The 27,257-nt window shown below is 43.5% G+C and overlaps 1 protein-coding gene across 1 annotated transcript; it reads left to right on the top strand.

The window, feature by feature from the left end:
• Window positions 1–144: 144 nt before the first annotated feature.
• On the top strand, window positions 145–26,854 carry pop1 (POP1 homolog, ribonuclease P/MRP subunit; the record flags this gene model as incomplete). The annotated part of the gene is made up of 15 exons (XM_083644105.1): window positions 145–212; window positions 7,486–7,592; window positions 7,909–8,084; window positions 8,237–8,494; window positions 10,150–10,237; window positions 10,367–10,545; window positions 10,745–11,019; window positions 11,152–11,245; window positions 11,434–11,542; window positions 12,073–12,192; window positions 15,539–15,660; window positions 16,094–16,285; window positions 21,246–21,400; window positions 23,579–23,818; window positions 25,746–26,854. 15 exons carry the CDS (start codon window positions 145–147, stop codon window positions 26,485–26,487), a joined length of 2,925 nt encoding a protein of 974 aa, XP_083500231.1. The 3' UTR covers window positions 26,488–26,854.
• Window positions 26,855–27,257: the final 403 nt, after the last annotated feature.

Raw genomic sequence — 27,257 nt, 5'->3', positions numbered from 1 at the left:
TTGCTGAGGACCCCCTGGAACCCCCTCAAGGACCCCTGAGGGTCTCCTCTCTCCTGACCTCACTTTGTGAACCACTGCAGTAAAACATTCAGCGAGCATGGCAGGTGGAAGTTAAAATATGTTTATTTTCTCCTCCCTCAGAAAATGTCTGCAGCTAAACATAAGATGCGGGAGAAGAAGCTGAGAAATCAGCCGACGAGTGTACAGTATTCGTCTTCTCCCCTCATTGAGAAGAGCAGCCCACAGAATGGAGACACCCCGGTCTCCGGTACAGTACACTGCTTTCTTGTTTATCTGTTTTGGTCTATTATTTATCTGCATCGGTTTCTCTTGTTCTCCATCTGTCCCCATACACCAGATCGGCAATACGTCATGTTGTAGGCGGCTGCTGGCGGCATATGTTTCTGCCCCCCTTTTAGGGGGAAAACACAAGCCTCTCCCCGTTGACCTCAATGTAAAATAGCACTACCCCAAAAAATTATAGAAAAATAACAATCTCGTTTATCAATGACCCCAAAACACCATGACATGACAATATATTACAACTCGGCCGGCCACACAATGCACAAGATACATTGGAAATATTACTTTCCTTACTTTATCTAAAATCATGTAACTCATGACACGTCTCTGACCTAGTTCCGGTGTCCGCCTGTTGCTAATTTAGTCTTCCGACATTAAATGCTGTTGTAGTGGAGCCCAGCGTCGTTGTAGGCTACTTGGCTCAGGGCTGTAATGTAAATATGTGACATGAGTCACATGATTTTAGATGGGTCAAAGTAATATTTCCGGTGTATCTTGCGCATAATATATTGTCATGTCATGGTGTTTTGGGGTCATTAACACATTCACTGCCAACAGTTTATCCAATACAGTAGGTAGCTTCTGCCAAGGTTTTTTTTGAGGATTCTGGCTCATCTTTCAAGAGCCGAGGATTATTTTCTGCTAGGACTTTGTGAACACAAAATATCTCAAAAGAACTAATAGAATGTGTGCTTTCTCTGTCTAAAAGAGTTAGTTTTTATCATGTTCTGTTATGTAGGCATTAGCAGTTGAATACAGCATGGTTTCAGCGTCTGAGAAGGAAAGCTGAGATGAATGCATTTTTGTGAAATTCGATAGAACAGGCAGAACAGTCACTTGAACCATTTATTTTTGGCATCAGTGAGACATCAGACATCTAAACAATAGTTCTGAACAGTAATTTCCTCCAATATAACAGCACCCCCACCCCCTCTCCTGCAAACTCCTCCCTCTGTGGGTGTGTCTCTGGTGGCTCTGCAGCGTGTGTCACAGGCGAGTCTCTGCTGCCTGTCTGTGCTGCCTGGTGGCCGCTCGTCGGGCGAGTCTGGATCAGGCTCGCTCGTTTCTGGGGTTTCGGTTGTGAGCTGGGATGAAGCTGCGTGCGATAATTTCCTCCAATATAACAGCACCCCCCCACCCCCCTCTCCTGCAAACTCCTCCCTCCGTGGGTGTGTCTCTGGTGGCTCTGCAGCTTGTGTCACAGGCGAGTCTCTGCTGCCTGTCTGTGCTGCCTGGCGGCCGCTCGTCGGGCGAGTCTGGATCGGGCTCGCTCGTTTCTGGGGTTTCGGTTGTGAGCTGGGATGAAGCTGCGTGCGATTCTGGGCTTTCTGCTGCGTGTTTCAAAGTGTGTTGCACCCAGAGTCTATTTTTGGTGGCTCCCATATTTTTATAGGAGATGTAGGGGGCTTTGATCCACGTCCCACCGTCAAAAAAACATTTTTTTTTTTTGACGAGTTAACTCGTCCACGGCAGTCAACCGTTGGTTTCTGTTTGACGAGTTAACTCGTCCACGGCAGTGAACGTGTTAATAAACGAGATTGTTATTTTTCTATAATTGTTTTGGTAGTGCTATTATACATTGAAGTGAACGGGGAGAGGCTTGTGTTTTCTCCCTAAAAGGGGGCGGGGCCTAATTGCCGATCTGATGTATACCTTGTATTCCTTTAAATGGCCTCTCTCCCCTCTCTCTGCATTCAGTGTTTCAGAGGGATCAGCACATTTCAGCCTGTGCAGCCTGCCCTTTGTCAGTGTCCGTTTTCCCTGTCTCTTTCCTCTGGAGTCTGGCCCCATATTGCATGATTTTATTACATTTATCAGAAGGGTGTAAAGCTGAAGGCTAAAATTACCCAAAATATGAAAAAAAATCATACCACACAGGTATTAATTTAGGAGGGAAGAATACCCCCAAATACCACAGGAAAGCCAAAATTCCCATGGTAAATTATCCTAAAAACACACATACTCATTGTACTGCAACAAAACAGCTCAAGTATCACAGAAATGCAATGATGATTGCAATGATTCCCTTCAGTCAATTAGCAGAACGTATGGTACTAGTTCTTCTGGAACATGTGGTGCTTTACATAGGACTGTTTTTGTTGTCTGTAGAGTAGGGGTTGACCGATATGCTTTTTTCAGGGCCGATATCGGTAATCACCATTTCCATGTGTATGCTCAATGTAGTGGAGACTTGGGAACATTATCAAGACAGCCGTGGAGAGAAGGGTGTATTCCCAACTCTGGGTCATTTGCTTTGTTCCGATTTAGAGGCTTACCGTAAATTCCGGACTATAAGCCGCGGCTTTTTTCCCGTTTTTTGGCCTTTTTTGCCCCCTGTGGCTTATATAACGGTGCGTCTTATCTATGGATTTTTTCCAAAAAAAAAAAAAAATCTCTCTTTTTTAGCACTCTTTCTAACTATAAATCCACTTCTGTTTTAATTTCCTCTCTTGCCCTCTTTTAACAACATAACATAACATAACATAACACAACACAGGTAAGCAGAAAGAAAAAGACGAAGCAATCACGCCATGAATGAGGAAATGACTCACCTGCTGGAGGCTGGAGATACACGCTTGGGCTAAACTTTTACTCCGTGAAACACTATCGATTAAGTCCGACATCGCTCAGAGGTTTTGAGCAGCTTGAAAACAAGTTTGAAAACGTGCAGAAGTCCATCCACTCACTCACTAAAGAAACTAAGGCAACCGTGAACAGAGTTTATAATGCGGAAAAGCGCATCCGCGCACTGGAGGACAAAAACAACACAGTGAGTCCGAAAATGGATAAAATGCAAAATCGAAACCCTGCACACGCAGGTTGATGACTTAATCAGCAGGAGTAAAAGAAATAACATTCGCCTGATCAATGTAAAAGAGGAGCTGAGATTGGTGACATGGACGCTTTCGTGGCAAAATCCTGTGTTACATCCTGGACCTGAAGGAAGGCGAGAAACCACCAGAGGTGGACAGGGCACACCGGGCGCCTCGGCCACGTCCAGACCCCGGCCTGCCACCGAGGGCCATCTTCATCTGCCTACTCCGCTGGCCCGACCGTCAACTCATCCTCCAGGCTGCGGGGAAGAAGCCCCTCACCTGGGAGGGTACGCGCTTTTTCGTCCGGCAGGACCTCTCCGCGTTGGTGCAACAGAAACGCGCAACATACAACAGCATCATCGAGTCAATGGATATCGCTTTGGCGTACTGTACCCAGCGAGACTCGTCATAACCAGACCGGACTATCTTTAGCACTCTTTCTAACTATAAATCCACTTCTGTTTTAATTTCCTCTCTTGCCCTCTTTTCACCACACCGCGGACACTGTGTGCCCAGCGGCGGAACAAGAGCTCAAAGTGAAACTGCCGAATATCTTTTGAGTTGGACTGGTCAATAGTACTGTGAGTAACTAAAATAAAAAAATAAAAAACGGAATTCTCTCTTCTTTAGCACTCTTTCTAACTATAAATCCACTTCTGTTTTAATTTCCTCTCTTGCCCTCTTTTCACCACACCGCGGACACTGTGTGCACTGTAAAAAAAACAAAAAATACCACAATGTGTGATTTTGTCTGGGGATTAGTGACCTGACTTTTGTTTTGTTGAAATGTTAATAAATGGGAGCTTCCCCAAACAGCCATCTCTTTCCCGACAATCCCCTCTGTGCACGAAGCCTTACATATGGTAATTAAACATCAAAACACCCGCGGCTTATAGACCGGTGCGGCTTATAGAAGAAAAAAATAGTCACCTTTGAAGGTGCGGCTTATAGACCGGTGCGTCTTATAGTCCGGAATTTACGGTAATTGATAGCCTACAATTGTTGCATTTGTAGTACTGTAGCAATGTGGGGTTTAGGGTAAACATGGGATTATCTTGACGACGGGTATAGTTACAGGGGTGTTATAGTTGAGATGAGATGAGATGAGATGAACTTTATTGTCCCCGAGGGGAAAATTGTCTTGGGCATAGATAGTGCCATACACAGCCACATATTGCAAGTACATAGAGGTTTTGACACGATACATACAACAGACAGAAAAAACATACAGAACATACAGTGTAGTCCCTGACTGACATGCACACTAAACTTCCACTGGGAAGTTGTGCAAGCGGTGTAGTATAAAAATAAAAGACAGTTGCTATTTCCTACGGCACTTGAACGCGCTATAGACGGGCGTGAGGCACGTGAAGAGGACACTGAGTCACATGTGGATGTTCTCTCGCCGGGGATTGGTAGAGCAGGGGGAAGCCATTTTGTCTGTCTGGAACGTTGTGCTGATGTTTAGAACGAACAAGCTAACGGAAAAGAGAGGGTGGGAATTGCTCCATGATTTAGTGGCTGTAGGTCAAAGCCATAACAGTGACCTGGTACTGAAATAAATGCACAGATTGCAAGTCGATCTACGCCTCCTTCTTCCGTGATCACGGTCAGAGTGTGGATCATTACAGTACCTTGGTTCGTTTGTGTTAACACAAACTAGGCTAATAGCCTCCCGGGATGGAAAACATAATTCCCAGAGATTTTATATGATTATAAGAATGCATTTTGTTACATTGTAGGCTATGTCGGGCATGCGCCATGCGAGGAGAGAGAGAGAAAGAAAGAGGGGGGGATCGAGAGAGAGAGAGGGATAAAGTTTATTTATTTATTCATGTATGTATTTATTTAGGCTATCTATCTGGAATTTGGAGATAGAAGATCAAAGACCCTCACAACTTCTGCTATTACTATCACAGAGATTTCAGAGGCTTACGCATATGAACACCTGTCCTGTCATGAATAAAATATGAATAAATAATTTAATAGCCTACGGACATTGCGAGGAAGACAGACATGCAATCAGTCTGATTGTCTGAATCTTATCACAAAGAAGGCTGGCTCTGATTACCATGACTTGTTTTCATTTATTTAATGGAGACCAGAGGTAATTAGTTGGTCGAGTTCAAACTGCTGATGTGATGATCCCCCGAAAATCCCCCAAAGTTTATCCATGCAAACACACAAGTCGCCAAAACAGGATCTGAAGAATGAAGATGTTTTTTTTAAACGATAAAAATGCTCACTCTTCAGGCCATTACGCTCAGCGCAGCTGATTACAGCTACTGGTGTATCCGAAAATGCGCACTGTTGAAGTTGTGTCGGATCACGTTCTCACCACAAATTAACCCAGACAGACAGAGAACAGCTCCACTCTAGAAATGCCTGGGGAAATGTATTTTGTGGATGCTACGGTTTGCTTTGCGACAACCCTTGCCATGTGGAGCTATGCTACTGAAGAAGACGTAATTAAACTAGTGCCCTGCTAGCAATAGCCTATCTGCCCACCGCTCCAGTCTGTCCAGTCCACTCGCTCCGACTAGGGATGTTCATCAATTATCGAAAATCGATAATCGATCGTTAAGGATTGGAATCGATGCTGTGGCATTTGGATCGATTTTTTAATTATTTAAAAAAAAAAAAAAAAAAAAATTTTTTTTTTTTGGACTAGGTTTGGGTGGAATTCGTTACTCCTCGCCCCACTCCATTGCACAGCCGACTAACGTGAGGTGGAGCTTCATATAGTCTCTAGTTTTCTGGCTGGGCACGGGCCTTTGTGCCAACAAAACTGTTTTAAACATGGGAAATTCACACCGGCATGCGCCGGGGACAGCAGTGTTGGAGAGGAGACACATTGAAATAAAGAGTTCATTGAGGAGAACACGTTGTCTTTCGTATTTTCTGCCATAGGCATTCATTTTGTAAAAAAAAAAAAAAATTGAAAATATTGAAAATTTTCTGAAGTATTAATAAAATCGATAATCGATAATTGATCGTTAATTCTCACCGATTATCGATTTTGGAAATTTTTCAAAATGAACATCCCTAGCTCCGACACAAGCACACTGAGGCACACATGCAGCCGAGAGCTACTGAAAGAAGGCAGGGAGGATTTCATCTGAGAAGCACTCTGATAGGCTATTACTCAATGTGTAACCAATCAGATAGCGTTGTGGGTGGGACATTACTTCAGCAGCACAGAACTGACACAGAGGCTGCTGGAGCTGCATCAGAGCCAAAGTAACGCATTTTTTAATAAAATTATTATATCGGCAAACGGCCAATGAAAATGCCGATACAGATAATCGGCAAAATGCTGAATATCAACGTCAATAATCGGCCATGCGGATAATCAGTCGATCCCTACTGTAGAGCTGCAACGATCAAGTCGATCGACAGAAACAGGACAACTATTTTGATCATCGTTTTGAGTAAATTTTAAAGAAAAAAAGTAAAAATTCTCTGATTCCAGCTTGTTAAATGTGAATATTTATTGGTTCGTTTACTCCTCTCTATGACAGTAAACTGAATGTCTTTGGGTTGTGGACAAAACAAGACATTTGAGGACGTCATCTTGGGCTTTGGGAAGCACTGAACAAAATTTTTCACCATTATCTGACATTTTATAGACCAAACAACTAATCGATTAATCGAGACAAGATATTGACAGATTAATCAATAATGAAAAAATAATCATTAGTTGCAGACATAGTTGCACTTCACTAACGGGATTCTGGGCCAAAATATTTGATTGGTACTCTAAGGCCTACAAAATAACCCTTCAGCCGGAGGCAGAACTCGCCATCTTCGGCTGCTCAGAGTCCTCTCTGAACTTCCCTAGAGCTGTGCAACAGTCTCTGACACAGGGGACAACTGTTGCCAAGAAACTCATTCTGAAGGAATGGAAGTCCCCCTATTCACCTTCGTTTCAATTGTGGCTATTTGGGACCCGTTTCTGGCCTACCTTGATGAGGTTAGGGGTGATGGGTGACTCGCCTGGCTGGTTTCTCATGGACCCCTTGCGTGGGATCCCTTGCACAATATCGTTTATAAACAAATAGGTGCCTTGGGCGGCTGGTAGCACCACGTTGTAGTGTTGAATGTTATATATATATATATATATATATATATATATATATATATATATATATATATATATATATATACGGTATATATATATATATATATCTTTTTTTTTTCTTTTTTCTCCATGTGTCCTGTTCCTGTATTGTTCAGAAAAATCTAAAATAAAATATTGGGGGGGAAAAGTTGCAGACCTAGTTGTCTGGTTTCCCTACAACCCATTGTTAAAATGATAATCTGGATGACAAAGTAATTCTCTTCCTAAAGGTCGCAGTGAGGACAGTCCATCTACACCGAAGCAGAGGAACCCTCCCCGTCAGGGTGGATGGGTCCGTGGACACCAGAAAGATGGTGGGGGCTATGCCAAGGAGATGCCAAAGTACATCACTGGTAAAGGCACACTCTTACTAATACATAATGCAGAGATAAATCACTGTAGTTTAATAACTTTTGTATTGATTGATTACATAAATGAATGCAATACTTCCTGTGTGTGATTGCCCAATAAGAAAACATGATAGCTTGGGATATATGTTTCAACCTTCTAGTAAACAATTAGTGTAATTCAATTGATGATCAGCAATAAGGCATGAGTGGAAGCAACCCATTATCAAATTGTTTATCAGAGACAAATGCAGTGTCACTGTCAGATTAGACTATTAAAATTCAGTCCCACTACCTCCCTTCCCCACCTGACCCGAACCAGGCGTAGCATTTGCCAAGGCCAGGGCAGCGGAGGTGAGAACCATGCTGCATGCCGCCACCAAGATCACGGGCAGCTGCCATGTGTTCGGAGCCATGCCCAAACACATGAGGAGGAGGGCCATGAGCCACAACACCAAGAGGCTGCCCTGCAGGCTGAGGGATGTCGCCAACAGGATGGTAAACATCAGGACGCATGCATGAATGAGTACACACTCGTCACACACCTTTTCTCTCAGATGCCTCTTTCACCGATGGTCTCTACCTTCCTATTTTATATTATTTCCCATGACACCCCCAGTGACATTTGTCTTGTCCGCCTCCTCCTCCAGCGGGATAAGCACCTCGAGGCCGGCCAGAAGAAGAAGGAACAGGCCAAGAGCAAGAGCCGTAAGGCTCGCCGCCGCCATGGCAATCTGCTGCTGGAGTTCAACCGGCGCCAGAGGAAGAACATGTGGCTTGAGACACACATTTGGCACGCCAAGCGTTTCCACATGCTGAAAAAGTGGGGCTACTGCCTCGGGGACAGACCCACCTTTAAATGCTACCGCACCTGTTACAGGGCCATGAGCAGCCACTGCCTGCTGCAGGTACAGGATGGGATCATACAGAAAGAGAGTGTGATTCATGAAACATTCAATCGTGTAAAAACATTCAGAAAGTTGTAGATGGGATATGTAAGTAACATACAGTTGTTGAAGAAAAGTTCTTGAGTCAGAGGTTTGTATTGCTTGAATATATATTTATTAAAGTCAGAGGGCCCTATCGTCGCAAAAGCGGTAATTTAGCGTTTGCGCTGGTTTAACGATGCGTGCAATGCAAATTGGGGGCGTGCACAAGAGCCTGCCTGTTATAATTCTACTGGACATAGGCGTGCCACATGCCAAACCAGGCGTTTCGGCACAAAAATGGGGGGATAGATGGCATTCACCCATCGTCAGCATGTGCGCAATTACTTTGAGCTACGAGCTTTGAAAAGCACCTCTTACACGCTAAAATACCCCGCTGCGCTTGACCACACCATAATCTCTGTGCAGTGCAGAGTAATTCCTTTTGGATATGTCATTATGCACGGATGTGCCACGCAAGGACATCAAATTCTGCTGCTAAAATTGGGTATTAGCAGATAATTCAGTGAGGCAATCAACTATAACTCACTGAGAAACTTTTATCACATCGCAAAGAGGGAAATTAATTGAGAAAACTTGTTGGACAATCTACATTGTAGCCTACTTGCAATAGGCTATTCACTTTCACCTATCCCATAACCCGGAGGGTCGTTGGCACCACAGACGATCTGTCAACAAGCTCTCTCCATCTCGCGCTGTCCTCGGCACGAGTGAGTCCACTCTAAATCCTTCCATATTTTCTTTTGTCTCCGCCGTTTCCCCACTGCAAACATGTTTCTATTTCCCAGTCAACAAAAGAACTGCAAACAAATTGCATCAATTCACAGATGTTTTTAACAGGTATATGATGTGCTGTTATTGTGAGATATAGGTATATAAATATATATATCTAAATTACGCATGGAGAGAATTACACCATATTGCATGCCTCGTGCAAACACAGTGATTGCGAGACGGGAATCTGATTGGTTTGATTGATGTAATGCCCAGGCAATTGCCTGGCCACACCTGTGAATAATTCTGGTGTTTAAGACCCCCCAAATCCAGTTTGCGCTGGCATTTTGGGCCGCAGATATCTTGGCACGGCTCTAATTTGCACCTGCGGCATGTGTTTTAACTTGGAAAACAGCGAGGTCACGTCTACCCAGACAATTATATCATTTTTAAACAGTTAAGTTTCTGTATAAATCATTACAATATGCTCCCGTGAGGTGGTGATGCGTTGCGCGCCGGCCGGGCGGGGGTGCAAAACTCGGCATAACACCTGGACACTTGCGTGCCAGAGTCTCATGAGAGGAAGAGATGCATTCAGCAGCAGGCTTCATTACAATTCTTCAAAGAAGGAGAGATTTGAACTAGCCTTTAAGGCTCTCTCAAGGACGTACAGAATGTGCTGACATCGGAACTAGTTAGAAGCAGACAAAAAGACAAAACATGTTATGTCTGACAGAGGCATCTGGCATATTAAGTTGAAGGTTACTTGTCATCCTGAATAGTACATTCACAGAGGGAGACCCCCAGTTCAGCTGTTAAATCTTCTGTCAACATTATTACATTTACTTTATCACATTAGGATTGTAATTTAAGGCATCTAATATTGAAATATCTCCATACAGGACCTTTCATACTACTGCTGCATAGAGCTACAGGGGGAGGAAGACAAGCTACTAGCTTCTCTGTCACAGCTGACCAGCAAGGAGGCGGGTGAGAAAATGGCCTAATCCCACCACAGATACTCGGGATACGTCTTTCTTCACTATCCCCTCAAAAATGCTGGACCAGTATTTTACTATTTTAGAACTATTTTCTCCCTCTGATTCGTTGTGTTTCCAGGTCCTACATTTGCTGCAGCACTGTCCTTGGCAGGGCGAAGGCAGGGCAGTGTGGTGGTGTACAGAGCAGGACAGTACCCCACTCAGCCCCTGGGCCCTGTCACTTTCCTCTGGAGACCCCGCCCACAGGCCTCAGCCCACAGACAGCTGTGGATCTGGGCTCATCCCACTCTCAAACAGGTACAACATGTTTTTAAAGCAACTGAAATTGAAAATGTAGTATTCTGCTTTACTATCCAGAAATTGATTGTAAAATTAATTTGGGGGGAGAAGATTGAATTTTTAAAATATTTTCAAGTTATCACAATTGATATTGGTAATCATTAGGAACACAAGGTCAGCAGTACTCGTAACTCCAGAAACGGTGTGCTTCTTCCAGGACCTTCTCTGTGAGTTGCAAAGTGTGTGCCAGTGTTGTGAGGCTGTTCTCCCAACAGTTGCTCCGGTGGTCACGCCTGCAGAGCTCGTTCCCTCTGTAGAGTCAGAACTAAAGGCTGAAAACCCCCCTGAGGCCAAGCAGACGCCCGGGACCAAGAGGAAGCGTAGCTGTAAGGATGCCGATGGACCTCCAGCCAAGAAGATCCTGGGTGATGGAACCAGATCTCCCACCACCCCTGTTACCTGGAAGTCCAGCTCAACTGGAATAGTTATAACGTTAGTCAAGTGTCTGAAATTGTTTTGGATGCCAACTGAGCCAGCTTGGCCTGAGTTAATACTTTCCATTGCATATATTGCACTAAAAACCTTTATTTACAAGTTGTGTATTTCATTCCTGGTTCTTTGCAGTGATCTCACGATGGAGATTGTACGCTATCGTCTGATTGGACCACAGTCCCATTCTGTTCTGACAGAAACGTTGGAAGCCGCCACAGACTGTGATGTAAGAATTATGCTGTTATCAACATGGAAAGCACAGAGCCACTGAATTACCGTATTTTAATGTCTAACACTGACGGACTGTTTTCTGTGTGACTGAAATATCTTAATATCTAACACTGACAGACTGTTTTCTGTGTGACTGAAATATCTTAATATCTAACACTGACACTGTTTTCTGTCTGATATTAGGCAATGAGCAAATCCCAGCCATCCTGCCTTTGGTGGCCTGAACACTGCAAAGATGAGAGCAAGATGAGCCTCCATAGACAACAGGCTGATGCTTTTCACATACTGAAAGGTTGGTTGCTTATTCTTTATTCCTCAGCTTGAATCAAAGCATTATCGTAAAATAATTATGATAATCTTTTTTCCTGTATGCATGTTAGAGCTGTGCATCTTCACTGATCTCACGATTCGATACGATTCGATTATACAAGTCTACGATTCGATTCGATTCGATTATACGATGCATCTCGATGCATCGCGATGCATCTTAAATCGATGCATCACTTTTTCCGCAATACATGATTTATTTTTTCTCACTTTCTTTTTTCTCACTGTGTGGCTACTTTTAAAATAAATGTGCATTTGGAATTGCATTGTATTATGATCCATAATTAAAATAAACAACTGCATGTACTTACATTCTATTTTATTTGATTATAAAAAAAATAAAAAAATTAAATAATCGATTTTTGATATTTGTTAATCGATTCAGAATCGTCCTATTAAGCATCGCGATGCATCTCTGAATCGATTATTTTCGGCAGCTCTAATGCATGTACAGTACCTGTTTGTCTATCTAACATGCCTGTGTCTTCTCTCCAGGCATCTATTCCACAGGAGAGGTAGCCTCAGGCACAGTGCTGGGTCTGACAGTAGATGATCCCAGGCTGACTCTACCAAAAAAGATGGGCAAAGCATTGTCCAATGTGAAGCAGGCACAAGGTAACATCTGACCTAGCAGACAGTGGGCAGATATAAACTAAAGGAAAAATCATAAATGGTCTTCTCAGAAGTTTCTCACACAACAATTATCTTTTCATAGCCTGGCTCCAGACCTTCGAAGCTACGCCCACTCCACAGTTGTGGATTTGGCTCTTCTTGGTCTGGCATCGCCATGTGCAAACAATATTTCCCCCGGTTGAAAATCCAATCACGGGCGCTGATTGGCTAACGTGGTTGTCAGTCATGCACAACAGAAACAGACACAGCTGTGGCCAAAGCAGATTGTCTGAAGCAGCAGTTTAACACACAACCTGCCGCGCCGACTTGGTACTTTTCGTTTTAACGGACGTCTTATTAGTTACTGCAGTGTACGATAAGATGTTCGTTAAAACGAAAAGTACAAAGTCAGCCGACTTTAGCTGCTTAATGTGGAGATGCTGGCTAGCATTAGCTAGCTACGTTAGCTTGCCCTGCTGTGCCAGTCGGTTGCCTCGGGAAGAGCCTTGGTCTCTAGTGATTGGTTAGAGAAGACCGAAGCCCGCTGCCTCATAGAAATGCTCTGAAGTGACCGCAATCTCAGACCAGAAGAGGAAATGAGTTTATGAGTTGACGATGAAGTCTGAATATCAGGCTAATCTTTTCATATAATATTTTCAATGTTTCCCAAAGTTTCGTTCTCTGCTCTCCCCCTCACTAGATGACTGATGTGCAGTCATCTAGTGTGAAAACCTAGCTAAGTTAACATGCAGTACTTGATATGTCTGGAGAAACCTGGCCATTAAATAAGAAAACAAAAGTGTTTTAGTTTGAACACAGAATCAGTGTGTTGTTTCAGGTGCTGAGGCTGTTTGAATGAGTACTCATCTGGTTCTGTGCTCCTTGGGAGCCTCTGCCTGGCCATGCAGATGTCCCAGGTTCGAATCCTGGCAGGACCCTGTACTCAAAACACGCCTTCAGTGTCAGACAACACTGCTGATTATGAGGGGGAGTGTTGCTTTCCAATACAATACAATCCGGTGGGGCAAAGGGAAACTCAGTCAGGATGAATTTCCCCATGGGGATAAATAAAGGATAACTTAACTTATCTAACAAACCCAAAAACTGATTAAAATGCCCTTTCAGCACAATAACACCCACACTGCAGTGACACATCTTTAACACGTTCACTGCCAATGACGAGTTGACTCGTCAAACACAATCCAACCGTTCACTGCCAATGACGAGTTGACTCGTCAAAAAAAAAAAAATTTTTTTTTTGACGGTGCTACGTGGATCAATGTCCCCCACGTCTCCTATAAAAATATTGGAAGTATTGAATGTGTATAATCTATTTTACCAACCAACTAAGTGGCGACAGTGCTCTCCCGACAGAGAGAAAGCCAACCAAAAACAGCCGCGGGAGCAAGCCATTCTCAAGGAAATGGCTTGGCGATTTTACAGTCATCAGTCACCAGACTCGCCCGAGAGCGGCCGCGCCAGCAGCAGCACACCGAGAGCGGAGAGCGGTGCTGGCGTGGGGGATTGCAAATTTGAATAATAGATTATGGGTGAAACACACTTTGAAACACCCGCAGAAAGGCCAGAATCGCACGCATTCCGAAAACCCAGAAACGAACGAGCCTCATTCTCATACTGTAGGCGAAAACGCTTTCACGCTGCTGCACACAGGCGCACAACGGTGGGGGGTTCCAAAAATAGACTGGGTGGGCAGCATAAAGCCTAGAATCGCACAAAGCTTCATCAAAGCTCTCAACCGAAAATCCAAGAAACGATTGAGTCCCATCCACAGTCCACACTCGCCACACTCGCCGACGAGGGGCCGCCAGAGAGGGAGGCTGCTCACTGCTCAGACAGGCAGGAGAAACTGGCTTGTGACAAACGCCACCAGACACGCCCACGGAGGGAGGAGTTTAAAGGAGAGGGTGTTCAGAACTATATTGTTCAGATGTCTGATCTCTCACTGATGCCAAAAATAAATGGTTAAAGTGACTGTTCTGCCTGTTTGATTGAATTTCACAAAACTGCGATTATCTCAGCTTCCTGTCTCAGACGCTGAAACCATGCTGTACTCAACGGCTAATATCTACATAACTACTAACTCTACAAACTAACTCTTTTAGACAGAGAAAGCACACATTCTATTAGTACTTTTGTGAACTTCGTGTTCACAAAGTCCAAGCAGAAAATTATCCTCGGCTCTTGTAAAATGAGCCAGAATCCTCAAAAAACGGCTTGGCAGAAGCTACCTACAGTAAAAACAAATGGCTGGCAGTGAATGTGTTAAAAAGCTGTGATCGAACAATTATCACATTTCATTTATAATAGTCCATTTGAAACTTACCATTGCACACACTTACACTTATTTACTTGGCTGGTTGCCAGGTTTCCAAAGTGTCCTGGTGATATTGGAAAAAGAAGAAGAAAAAAGATTTCGCTACTTCAACTTAAAAGCGTTTGTGTTTAGCATGTTGGAACACTCGCATCCAAAATAATTTGTGTTTATAAATTTAAAATCAACCATAAACAAACTACAGTGGATTTTCCTTGCGTTTCGTAAGTAATTCGATCAGAATAAATTGGCATTATAGCAAAACCTAGGAAAATAAGGCTCAGGTTGAATTACGTTTATAATTTGTGTTATAATTGGGATTACAACACATGCAGAGAAGGAATTGGTGACATCTAGTTCACAAGACACTGAATAACTCACGTTTACCCGCCTTTCTAGGCTATAGTAAATATTATCAAACTGTAGTAAGGTATATGACAACGGGGTCCTTTTTTAAGGGAACAAAAATGCTTATTTTTTTATTTTATTTTATATATTATAATTATATTGGTGCAAATGTGTAGCTTTAGAGTGATCATTACCACAGTGTACCCAGCTTTATTATACCCACCTTATTTATCACTACATCACTGCTAGGCTTTACTGACAATTCTGATGGTGTCAGGTAAGCTTTAAATCACACAAAAAATTACAGTAAATTCTCCTCTCCTCCTCTTCAAGCAGCATTGTACACACAGTCCCTTTGGAACTCTCTCCCAGCCGATATCCGCAATGCCCCATCACTGGCTTCCTTCAAAACTCTACTCAAAACCCACCTGTTCAACACAGCCTTCCACAACTAGTCTTTTCTGTTCTTTGTTGTTCTTTGTTGTCATCTCTGTGTGTTCATCATCTTTTTGTGCTCTGTGAAGCGCCTTGGGTTCCTTGAAAGGCGCTATATAAATCTAAGCTATTAAGTCTTCCTCCTCACTCCACTCTTACTTCTTAGTGGCTGAAGCCTGACACAGAGGCTAGTGATACAGGAGCGTGCCATGTGTGCTGTGTGTCTCTTTCCAGAGGTGGATGAGGAGAAGAGGAAGGAGCTGGTGTTGCGCGGGGTGCCAGAACACTGTTGTCAAAGTTTCCTGTGGGAGCAGTCTGTCCGTGACAATGTCACCCACAACAAGATATCAGAGCAGGTAGGTACCTCATCATGAAGTTACTACCAGATGTCGCACATCATAAATAATCGTACCTCTAGTTTTTCACTCTCCGTGTACTGTATATATTTTTGTATTTGGGTTTTTTGAAGACTGGGCAGGACAGGAATCTCTTGGATACAGTTGTGCTTTAAATAAAGAAGTAATTCACCAACAAACTGTTACTGAACAAACAAATAAATAAAGTGTGCAAGGAAAATAACATTTCACTGCAACTTTTATGGACTGTTTTTATGTAGCTGTGGTCACTCAGCGAGGTGAACCATCATAATTTAATTGGTGGATGACACAGACACACCGATATCCACTTTTTGATAAAAGGCCAATATTGACAACCCTATTGGTCTAATCCTAATCTGTACCCATGTATGTCTGAAAGCACAGTGGTTCTTAGATGCCATCTCCTCTACAGGAGTTGAACCGCATGAGGAGCGAGGTCCTGGTGCCAGGCTCCAGGCTGAGCCCCACTCCTCTGCAGGGTCGAGTGCCCCTCCTGCTGGTTCACCAGCCTGGGAAGCAAGTGGGACAGGAGATGAGCTCCTGGGGCGCTGGATGGGACCTGCTGCTCCCCAAGGGCTGGGGCATGGCCTTCTGGGTCCCTCTGGTAGGTAGCAGGGACAGATTGTTGTCTGGTGATGTTTAAGGGACTATCTTTCAGGATTTCTCTGCTTGACTGGAAATGTATGGAAAGTGAACTTGATCATATCTTCTCATCTCATATAGTGGTGTAGCCATAATCATTTCCTAAATTGTGATATTTGCTCTTATGGACAGCAATAATAAATTTGACTGACCGGGGACGAAAAACACGTTGCTTGAGATTGACCGCACAAATTATTTGCCAAAGTTGCAATATTTAAACTCGAGCAAATGAGGTGAATTTCGCATCATTTCACGCTGTGAAATTTCACTTCGTTCACGCTGCCCAGGGTGTGCTTGCGCATTTGCATTGACTTTGTATGTAATCTCGCCGCTCAAATTTGCGAATTCGCCCCTGGTCTGAATGCAGTTAGAGATGTGGCCTGGTATATATGGCCCAGTATACATCACACTGAACACCAAGCTGAATGCAGTTAGAGATGTGGCCTGGTATATATGGCCCAGTATACATCACACTGAACACCAAGCAAAATCTCCAAACCAGTCTGAAGATTAAAGTAGAATTCCATTTTTTTTACACCCTGGACCTTATTTCCAGCTTTAAATATGACGTTTAAGTCACCCTGACAACTTCGGTTTGATTAGCATCAGCAGTAGGGATGGGCATTTTAAGCAATTTAAACACTCGAGTACTCTCCTTCTATTATGAACGAGTACTCGGGTACTAGAGCTGTGCATCTTCACTGATCTCACGATTCGATACGATTCGATTATACAAGTCAACGATTCGATTCGATTCGATTATACGATGCATCTCGATGCATCTCCGATGCATCTCGATGCATCACGATGCATCTTAAATCGAGGCATCACTTTTTCCGCAATACATGATTTATTTTTTCTCACTTTCTTTTTTCTCACTGTGTGGCTACTTTTAAAATAAAAGTGCATTTGGAATTGCATTGTATTATGATCCATAATTAAAATAAACAACTGCATGTACTTAGTACATTCTATTTTATTTGATTATTAAATTTTTTTTTTTTTTTTTTTTTTTTTTAATAATCGATTTTTGATATTTGTTAATCGATTCAGAATCGTCCTATTAAGCATCGCGATGCATCTCTGAATCGATTATTTTCGACAGCTCTATCGGGTACTCGCGCGCGCGGGGGGGGGGGGTCTGTGTGATTACTATGGTAATGACGGAGCAGGGGTAATCTGCTGTGTATAGGGCTGTTCACACATAACGTTTGCATTTTTGCATGGAAAAAGCGCTACCTGGAGCATTTTTTGTGAGGACACCGGAAGAAGCACCCATATTTCACGTAAGAAATCATGGCAGCTAGAAATAAGGTGGATAGGCTAAGCAGCGGGAGACATTCTAAAAGATCATAATCAGGTGAAAACAAACATAGCATACACCAGCATATTTAAAATAAGAGAGGCATCGATAAAAGGAAAGACGTGGGCTAGGGTGCATCAAATTGTAATGCAAAAATTTAATCTCAACATGTCAATCTGGCTGGGGTTGCATTTTGTTCTGACACATACAATGATTTGGGAAAATTCATTGAGATTTAAAAATGAAACAGCATGTGAAAAATATGAAAATGGGCCTTTTGGGGTGTTTTCCTAGATAACATGTCAAGGCAATTTCAAAAACTGCAAGAAATTGTTTTTGAGAACATTTATTTTGAACAGAACAACATTTATTTATTCAAGAACTAAATGTTAATGATAACAACATTGAAATTGTTTTTCGAACATGTCTCACGCTGATCCAGCTTGCGCTTGCGGTGGCGATGATTTGTCTGTTTTTAGCAGGGCACCAGACTAACTTTTTACCTTGGTGCACCTTACTTTTTAATTTAGGTACACCAAAAATTTTACACCGGCTCTTTTGCCGACGCAAAATAAATTTTAAGCGTTACCTTTTTTTTGTCAGTAACCACATTGGTAAATCTTAACACATTGTGTAAATGACTGTAAACAGGAATAAAGCTGCCACACTGTTACCCGAGAGCAGCGAATGCCTTTTTTGTTGAATTTTTTCTTTTTCTTCTTTTTTTGATCTGTGTAACACATTCAGCTCAACAGCCTAAACCCAGGTTTCAGATAGTGCTCATTATCAATACTCCACATTAAAACTGAAAATGATCATGAAAAAATAAAACAGAATAATAAATAATAAGAGATTCTATAGTCAGGGCCCTACAAGACATGCAACAAATTGTAATAGTTATATTAAGATTGATTCAATCGATCTGAATAGCTTAACCCTTGTACCCTGATCATGAATTTTTACCACTTTATCACTGGTCCATCTGATGGACCTTAAAGGGGTACTGACCCCCCCCAGATTTCTTGCAAAACGGTATTCTACTTGATTTGAGAACTCTGCAGGCAAGATGGCCGCCTATACTCCCTTCTTTAGCTGGCAGAATTCCTCCCCCATAAACTAACATAACTTGGCCAATAAGTATGTAACATACAAAATAAAACAAACCTTAATGTCTTAATTTGATGTAGAAGGCAGAGGACATGTAACTGTTTAGTTAAACTTGCATTCCAGGAATATTGTATTTACTGCGCTGCTCTAAACATAACGTAAATGGCTCGAGACTGTTTCGTCCTGAAACCCACTCGCTTTGCGCCAGAACACAATCGATTTGGGGTGGAACACGCCAGGATTGGCCAACGCCAGTGCCCAGAACTGTCAAATCAAATTATCGACAGAGACGCTATGGCCCGCCTCCCAGTATTTTCAGTGTATCAGAGATAGAGAACGATAAATGATAAATACAGCCGACAACAAACTAACGCTGGTGATCCGTATGGAAACAGTGTTATCGAAATGGTTAAAAGTTATATCAATTTGGTCATTCAGTGGCGTTTTACTGCCATGTAACATAACTAACTAGTGGCTAATATTAGCCACAGTAGGCGATTACCCATGGATGCATTGCTCTTCAAGGGCTTGCGCCGCGTGAACTACAGTAATAATCACATGGGGGGAAAAAAACTATTTTGCACATGAGTGGGGCACGCGCAAATACCAACGTGACGTCACGATGTACCAAATCTCCCATTCATTTCAGGGGACAAATAAAAGCAGGTTTGAACCCATAGGGGGAACTTATGCTGCTGAAAATGATACAAATGGTACAATGGTAACAGTTTGGTCTCAAATGTGGAAATTTTGACCAGAATTCTTCACACAACACCCCCAAAGTCATATATATTGGTTAAAAGCGGAAAAAAGTGTTTTGGGGGTAAGTTACACTTTAACATTTATAATGTATTAATTTATGAATATTAATTTTAATGTTTTAATTTTTTATTGTTTATAATTCATTGGTAACTTCATTCCTAATACCTCATACCAACATTTCATACCTATTAGAATTTTAACCCCTCAAATGCCAGTGTACAGTAAGTACAGTAAAAATAAAAAAGTACAGAAAAAATACAAAAAGTGAATTATTTTCCTTCCCATGAAGTCAAACTGCCTCGGAGCGGCCGGAGGGCAGGCCGAGGGGCGTTCTCGTGGGCGGGCCGGTTAGTTGGGGCCGGCGCCGGAGAATGACGGCTCTTTCCCTGAGGCCTCGCAGAGGGCTGTTTTCCCCCGGTTGCCTGAAAAGTGGACACCGCATCTTGGAGTTTTGGCCCAAATAACCCTGATGGGGTAATGGGGCCGTCCAACAGTGTTTTGCGGACAGCTGGAGGGATTCTGTGGGAAGGCCCGAGACCAGACCATAACATGGGAGGAGTTGACGGTGGAAGCCTGAGCCAGTTGCAGGACTGCCGTCATCATCTTGCCCACGTTGGTAGCCACCTCGAGGGGAACGCCAGTACCCTCGTCGAACACCAGCGCAGAAGAAGCGGTGCCCGAAGAAGACAGCCCTGGGGGGGAGGATGGCGGCCAGGCTGGGCTCGAGTGCAGGCACCGGTGGAAAGCAGTGATCTGTCTCGCCTGCCACTCTCATGATGTCAGCCCAACGAGTCTTCTGCATGTTGGGCTCCGCGTAGACAGATTCTTTGAGCTGTTTGAGCTCACTGATGCTGGGGCCAGAGTGGTGGGTTTTTGACCGTGGGCACAGCATAGAAATCGCCGGTAAGCAGACTTCAGCCGGGGACCGTGGGCTGCCGGTGGGAGCATAATCTTATTCAGATTAGCCGCCATCGTGGAAATGGCAAAACCTCGCCGAGTGCCAGGCTTCCTGATGTGGAAGGGGGAGCTCGGGGGGAGGCAGAAGCCAAGGAGGAGCCATCATCATCATCATCATTCATTGTAGCCGTAGTGGGTGTGGAGTCTACTCGCCGGCAGAGATCCTCGTAGGGGAGCACCCTACAGTGAGGACAGTCTTGCCCGGGAAGCGCGAGCCCCATGTAGCAATGCCCGAGACAGTGGATCGAAATCGGGCGGACGCCGCAGAGTGGGAACCCACCGCCGGCTACACCGCGCCACTCATCTTCTTGCTGGTTCATCCTGAAGCGTAGTTTCTAAAAGTCTTGTCTTCGCAGAATCGTGAAAATAATGGGAGGTGATATGAAGGTGAACGCTGCTTATATACGCAGTGCCGTCCTAACTATGTGGACCTGAAGGTGCAATGCGGACGTGATTGAACAACACCCGTGGGTGGGTCAGTAGCTAATGGCGCCAAATATGAAAAGTCTTCAGTCTATCGCTCATGCAAGGATATCCATCCAATAGCGAAGCCCAAAAGGGCAGAGCTAAACAAAAATGAATAATCTATTTTTATTAGTACATTGTGAATAAAATATTACATTCATGATGATAGGTTAATAATTTAGTACTGCAAAAAAATCCCTAGTGTTAATTTTTTTAGGGCCCCTGTCAGTCAAGGGCCCTTGGAATCGTCCTAATTTTTCATATATATACGGCGCCCCTGTTTGATGCTCATGTTTACCCCTCTGTGCCTGACATCTCCCTCTGCCAGGTCTACAGAGGTGTTCGTATCGGTGGTCTGAAGATGAGTCTGAAACACTCCCAGAACAAAGGAGCTCCCCACTTCCCCCACGATTACCCAGACTGCCCTGCAGGTGTACAGTTCCAGGAGGAGCAGGAGACAGAACTCCTGGACAAGTTCAAAAGGTCAGCCTAACTCTGAACAGGAGGCCACAACTAGCTCAGAGCCTCCAAAGTGTCATGTTGGATGTGAATGTAAAAGAGCTCCTCACATTATTTAAGATATTAGAAATATATTTGACTATGTCAAGGACTGTTGACTGTGCGGCCATCCACTGCAGTCCTGAGTGTTTGCATGTCATGTTAGATTATTTGATCATGTGACTGGTATGTAGGGGTTTCACAGACTAGTCGACAAAACCACTAGTCCAGTGGTTCCCAAAGTGGGGGTCGGGACCCCCCGGGGCATGATTTTGAATCGTACATAGGTTACGCAAAAACCACGCCCTGTGCCCGCCTACGCAGCAGCCAAGCGCCGGGATTGTCTTTTGTCTTCTTTTGACAGCTGGAATCTCCCACACCACAAATCGCTGGGCACACAGCCTAGCGATTTCATGAACCAATTGAATTGCTCTTCATAGCGGACATTGAAATTAATTATTAGTGTATTAACGCCATGAAAACGTAACACAAGCTTTTAACACACAATCGATTTTTAAACATTTAGGCCTATTTCAAAACATTGTAAAATTCAGGCCCAGTGAAGTCCCAACAATCTACAAAAACATGCAATAATATAAAATCATAGATAAAAAGTTGAATCATACACAATAAATAAAACCAAAAGTAAAGGGTTAGCCTTCCCAATGGCCAGCAGCATCTGTTATTCGATTCTGGCCTCATAATAAGCACTGAGGCGGGTGGTCAGAAAGTCAAATAACATTAAAATACATTGTATGCTTTGGTGCGATGTAGGATTTTAATATCCTCGTTGCAGCCTCGCTTGGTGTTGTTGCTTCTCACAGGAATGTGTCCCTGTAACGGAGCCCAACATGAGCATGAGCGCCTGGCCAATCCCGGCGCTTGACTGCTGCGTAGGCGGGCACAGGGCGTGGTTTTTGCGTAACCTATGTGCGATTCTAAATCACGCCCCCCCGGGGGGTTGCAGGACACCACTGGGTGGGTCGTGAGATGATTTTCATAATGTATGAAATTGGCCTAAAGAATGTGTGAACTACACAATGTGTGAAATACAATTTAAAAACTATTAAGAAGAGCACATTTTAACCATAAACGATACGTTTTGTTTGTTTTGTTTATAGAATTCTCATGTACGCACAAACGTTTCTATGCTTCAACCCTCTGCGGGGATAGTGGGGGTCGTGAGCCTCTGGCACCTTTATTTTGGGGGTCGGGGGCTGAAAAGTTTGGGAACCCTTGCACTAGTCAACACTGCATTATAGTCGACTAATCGTTCATCTGTGGTTTTAGGAATAAACAATATAAATACATTTAACATAAATTAGTTTGAACAATAATTTATACATTATGCCATGTTAAATAAACAGAACTTACGATATTTAGAGAAGGAAAGACTTCCGTCTGTGTTGTTACTGAAATCAGTCAGTATCTCCAGCTCAGACAAGTTGCTGGGGTTTAGTGGCTCATTTGTAAACAGCCTTTCAGAGCCAATCAACGACACTTCACCCCAGCTTGGTCCCGCCTACATTAGTTAACCCTTTACTGGCTGTTTTTGAGATTCGAAGAATTTATCATTATTTGGTATACAGTATATATATATGTGTGTGTGTGTGTATATATATATATATATCTCTTGCGTGACTAGTCGATGACTACTAAATTTCAGTAGTCGTATGCCATATGGAATCTTGACTTGCTGATGGAAAACAAAACAGTCTCTTCAAGTCCTGCTCAAAATATTGTCCCATCTTACTGTTGGACCTGTTTCTAACACTACACTTTAAACAAACCATTGGCAAACTTCATATTCATATTCAGGGGATGCTTTATTCAAGTGTAAACTTCATGGCTGGGTTTGCCAGAATAACCCAATTGTTTTTATTCCAAGTTTCTCAGAAATATGACTGCACAGTCGTCTGCTTGGACTTTTTACTGCGATATAGCTCACAGCAGGAGCTGTAAGACTGTCAGTGGATTAGGGGTTTTTCATGGAGAGCACTCCACAGCTTTGGCCCCAGTTAATTTAATGAAGATCTTTGCCACCATGCAGATGAGATGGTAATAAGGTTGCGTACTGCTCATTCTCCATTTCCCATTGTTCAGCAGTCATGATTTATTACATGACGGTTGGACAAGGATTTGACCCTCTGACCTCCTCTCTAGGCGTCCTCCTGCCAAAAGGACCAATTATATAAAACATGGCTGTCTGACGCCATTCCGTTGCCTGTGGCAACAGCTGGCCGAGGAGTGGGAGCTTATCACTAGGAATGGAGGAGAGGAGGGAAGAGGACATGACCAGACCCAAACCACCATAAAGATCAACACACTGACGGCGGAGGAAGTGACATCACATTGGGATGTCACCATAACAATGATGCCACAGAGCAGCTTCACTGTGCTGAGGTACCTTTTTTTTCACATTTATGCTATAGAGTACCGCAGGGATGCCGCAATGCGGAAGTCCCGGACTTCCGGGTTCTTCACTGTTTCTGCCTATGGGATTTTTGAATGGGTTTTTGGCGCGATGCTTCAAATAAGGTCTGTGGTTAACGCAAAGTTATTCAAACGCGGACCTGTGTTCAGCAGGATAATCTTCACACATGAGGACCACTTTCATGAATTTTGAAGCGTAAATGGCGAGCCCTAGAAGTAAAAAGCTCATGCTAAGCTATTCCAGAACTACACACAGTGTAGTCTTCCACGTCACGTCACCACAGCCAAATTCAACCTTTAGTGTTCGAGTGTTGTTACTGTGAGCTGATAGAGAGCAGTGTGTGGGACCATTGAGATATATAAATATGAAAAATAATTGTATACGTCGATGTGTGGGACGGGGAACATGCACCCAATTAGTTAGCAATCACTTAGAGACACACACACAAATGAAATAAATAAGTTTATTAAACATAATTATAAACCAACTGGCAACTATTATTCATCAAAAACCTGCAAATTAAAATCTACACGACACTCCTGTAAATGATCTCCCGACGCAATTAATTGTAGCCCCGGGTTAAATCTGGGCATACGTTAAGAATATTGACCTGTCACTTTATAGTTTGGTAACACTGTCAAACAGCTCCACATGTGTGACAAACTAACTTGCTAGTATTGCTAGTCTTTAACTGCTTCTGATTGGTCAGTCTAGAGGTACATCACTTTTCTCTAAAATGCTATTGGCTAATGGGGTGGCTGGGCGGGACTGAGTGTTAAGGTCTCTCTCCGAGAGAGCCTGCTGATGTGAGGTTAGGTTTTGACAGTATGATGACAGGAGTTTGTGTGTGTCAGTGTGTGCGCTGCTGTGCACTGATATAGCGCGTGTGTTTTACTAATAAATCTAGTTTGAAAGAGCGAGTGGGCAATAGCTGTGTGACTGAACGGCGAGGCAGGCGAGGGAAAGAGAATTTCCGTGTTCGCCCTTTGGCGTGATGACGTATAATATCCCCGTCGACAGTGTAGTCTCATTCAGCCGTTTGCTGGCTAGTTGCCCTTTTAATGGCACGTAAAAGCTTCAAAACTCATAAAAGTGGTCCTCATGTGTGAAGATTATCCTGCTGAAAACAGCTTCGCGTTTGAATGAGCTTGCGTTAACCACAGACCTCATTTTAAAGCATCGCGCCAAAAACCCATTCAAAAATCCCATAGGCGGAAACAGTGAAGAACCGGGAAGTGTTTTCCAGACTCATTCCTGCGGTACTCTATGTTTGTGACTTCTTGATTCAACCCTCGTCTGTCACTGTGAAAATCATCAATTTGTGCATTTCTTAAAAGGTGCTCCCTCTGCCGGATTGCTCCAAGGTCCCTTCACACATTTCCCATGCACCTAAATCAAACTTCTAACAATATTAATGCAATTGACTTTTAAAGGTCCCTTGATTAGAAATGTGCACAGATTTTTGCCTTTGAGCAGTAATCATCACTTAGCCTTTTCTTTTTTCTTTTTTATGAGACCCGAGTGCAGCATTTGACAGGCCTGATGCATGGCACTGCTCCAGTTGCCCTCCCTTGCACCATAATGTCCCTGATGAGAATACCCAAAGTACATCCAGCCTTAAATTGCTGTAATACATCACAGAGATTAGTAGAGGGGAAGAGTTGCATCTATCCTCATAAAAACATCACAGTAGCTTTGAGTAATGGCTCGCTTTATTAACAAAAACTTGGATTGATTTTACTGTCTATTGGCTACCTTTTTATTTTCAGCATTAGGTATTGCAAAATGTTACATAACAAGAAAGAAAGTCTCTCAGGCCACGTAATGGGGCCAATGAAAAATGCAAAGTTTTTTATTTTAAAAATGAATTAGATTGGTTGTTTCTATGCTTCATAGGAACAGAAAGTCTCTGAGGCTGCTCTCCGGTTGGTGCAGACCCACTTCCTCAAAAGGTCAGAGGTTGCGTCGTGCAGGGGATGTCCCGCCTCTTGACAGGTCATCTGTGACATCGCTTCTCTCGGCCCACTGGAAGAGTCTGGTGTGGGTGCGTCTCTCGCTGCTGTCGAAGGGCAAACCGGAGCTCCACGCCCTCGTGTGTGTGCCGACTCCGGACGACCTGAAGCTGCCCAACTGCAGTGGGCCGCTGGAGCCCCCCCACAGAGACCACTTCAAACGCCGCAGGAAGGCCTCCAACAAAGCTCCTACGTCGTCCTCTTCTGTAAAGCCCAAGGGCAAAGGATCAAACCCTTCCTCCTCAGAATCAAACCTCATTCCAACCAAAACTTCTGATCCCATCTCTGCCACCTCCATCACCCCGGCCAGTCAGACCTCCACTTCAAGCCTCACTCCAGCTAAAGACCTCAAATCCTCCTCCCCGTCTTCCTCAGATCTCATCCTAGGACTGTGGCCCGATCCTCTGCCTAGCATCAGCTCTCACTGCTCCCGGGTGACGCTAGGCTGGGTGACCCAGGGGGACTTCTCTCTGTCAGCTGGCTGTGGTGAGGCTCTGGGCTTTGTCAGCCTCGCCGGTCTCCTTAACACCCTCCTCAACCAGCCTGTGGAGCGCAGAGGTACGGTGCTGCTACGCAACCCCACCTCCCTCCAGTACCGCTTGGCTAAAATCAACATAGAGGTCTGACTTGAACATCTGAGCCTACACAGCGGGACTCCATTTCCCAAAAGTGTCAAGTTAAAGGAGAATTCAGTTTTTTTACAACCTGGACCTTATTTCCAGCTGTAAATATGATTTCTAAGTCACCCTGATAAGTTCGGTTTGATTCCCATGCACTGAAATGATATGTTTTGAACTGCGACCTCAAAACTGGGCATGTGAAATGCTTGTATTTAAGTCCTGTAAATAGCTTATTGATATTATTATATCATAGAGACAATGAGAAAATTAATGATGTATTTACCTTGGTGCAACGTGCTACGGTGCTCTGCAGCCTGCTGTGTTTGCTGTCCATCACATTAGAGATAGCAGCTCCTGTTCCCCCCGCTCCTCAGTTTGCAATATGACGTTATTCCACCTCAAATAAATAGAGGTGGCCATCGAATTCAAATGCATCGTCCATAATCTCGAAAGATCAGATATTATCAGCCGTGTTGACCATGCTAGCTACAGATCAGATATTATCAGCTGTGTTGACCATGCTAGCTACAGATCATATATTATCAGCTGTGTTGACCATGCTAGCTACAGATCAGATATTATCAGCTGTGTTGACCATGCTAGCTACAGATCAGATATTATCAGCTGTGTTGACCATGCTAGCTACAGATCAGATATTATCAGCTGTGTTGACCATTAGGGATGTTCATTTTGAAAAATTTCCAAAATCGATAATCGGTGAGAATTAACGATCAATTATCGATTATCGATTTTATTAATATTTAGAAAATTTTCAA

Source organism: Poromitra crassiceps (assembly GCF_964638095.1).
Source record: "Poromitra crassiceps genome assembly, chromosome: 1".
NCBI lineage: Eukaryota > Metazoa > Chordata > Actinopteri > Beryciformes > Melamphaidae > Poromitra > Poromitra crassiceps.
This window is presented reverse-complemented; position numbering and strand designations above follow the sequence as displayed.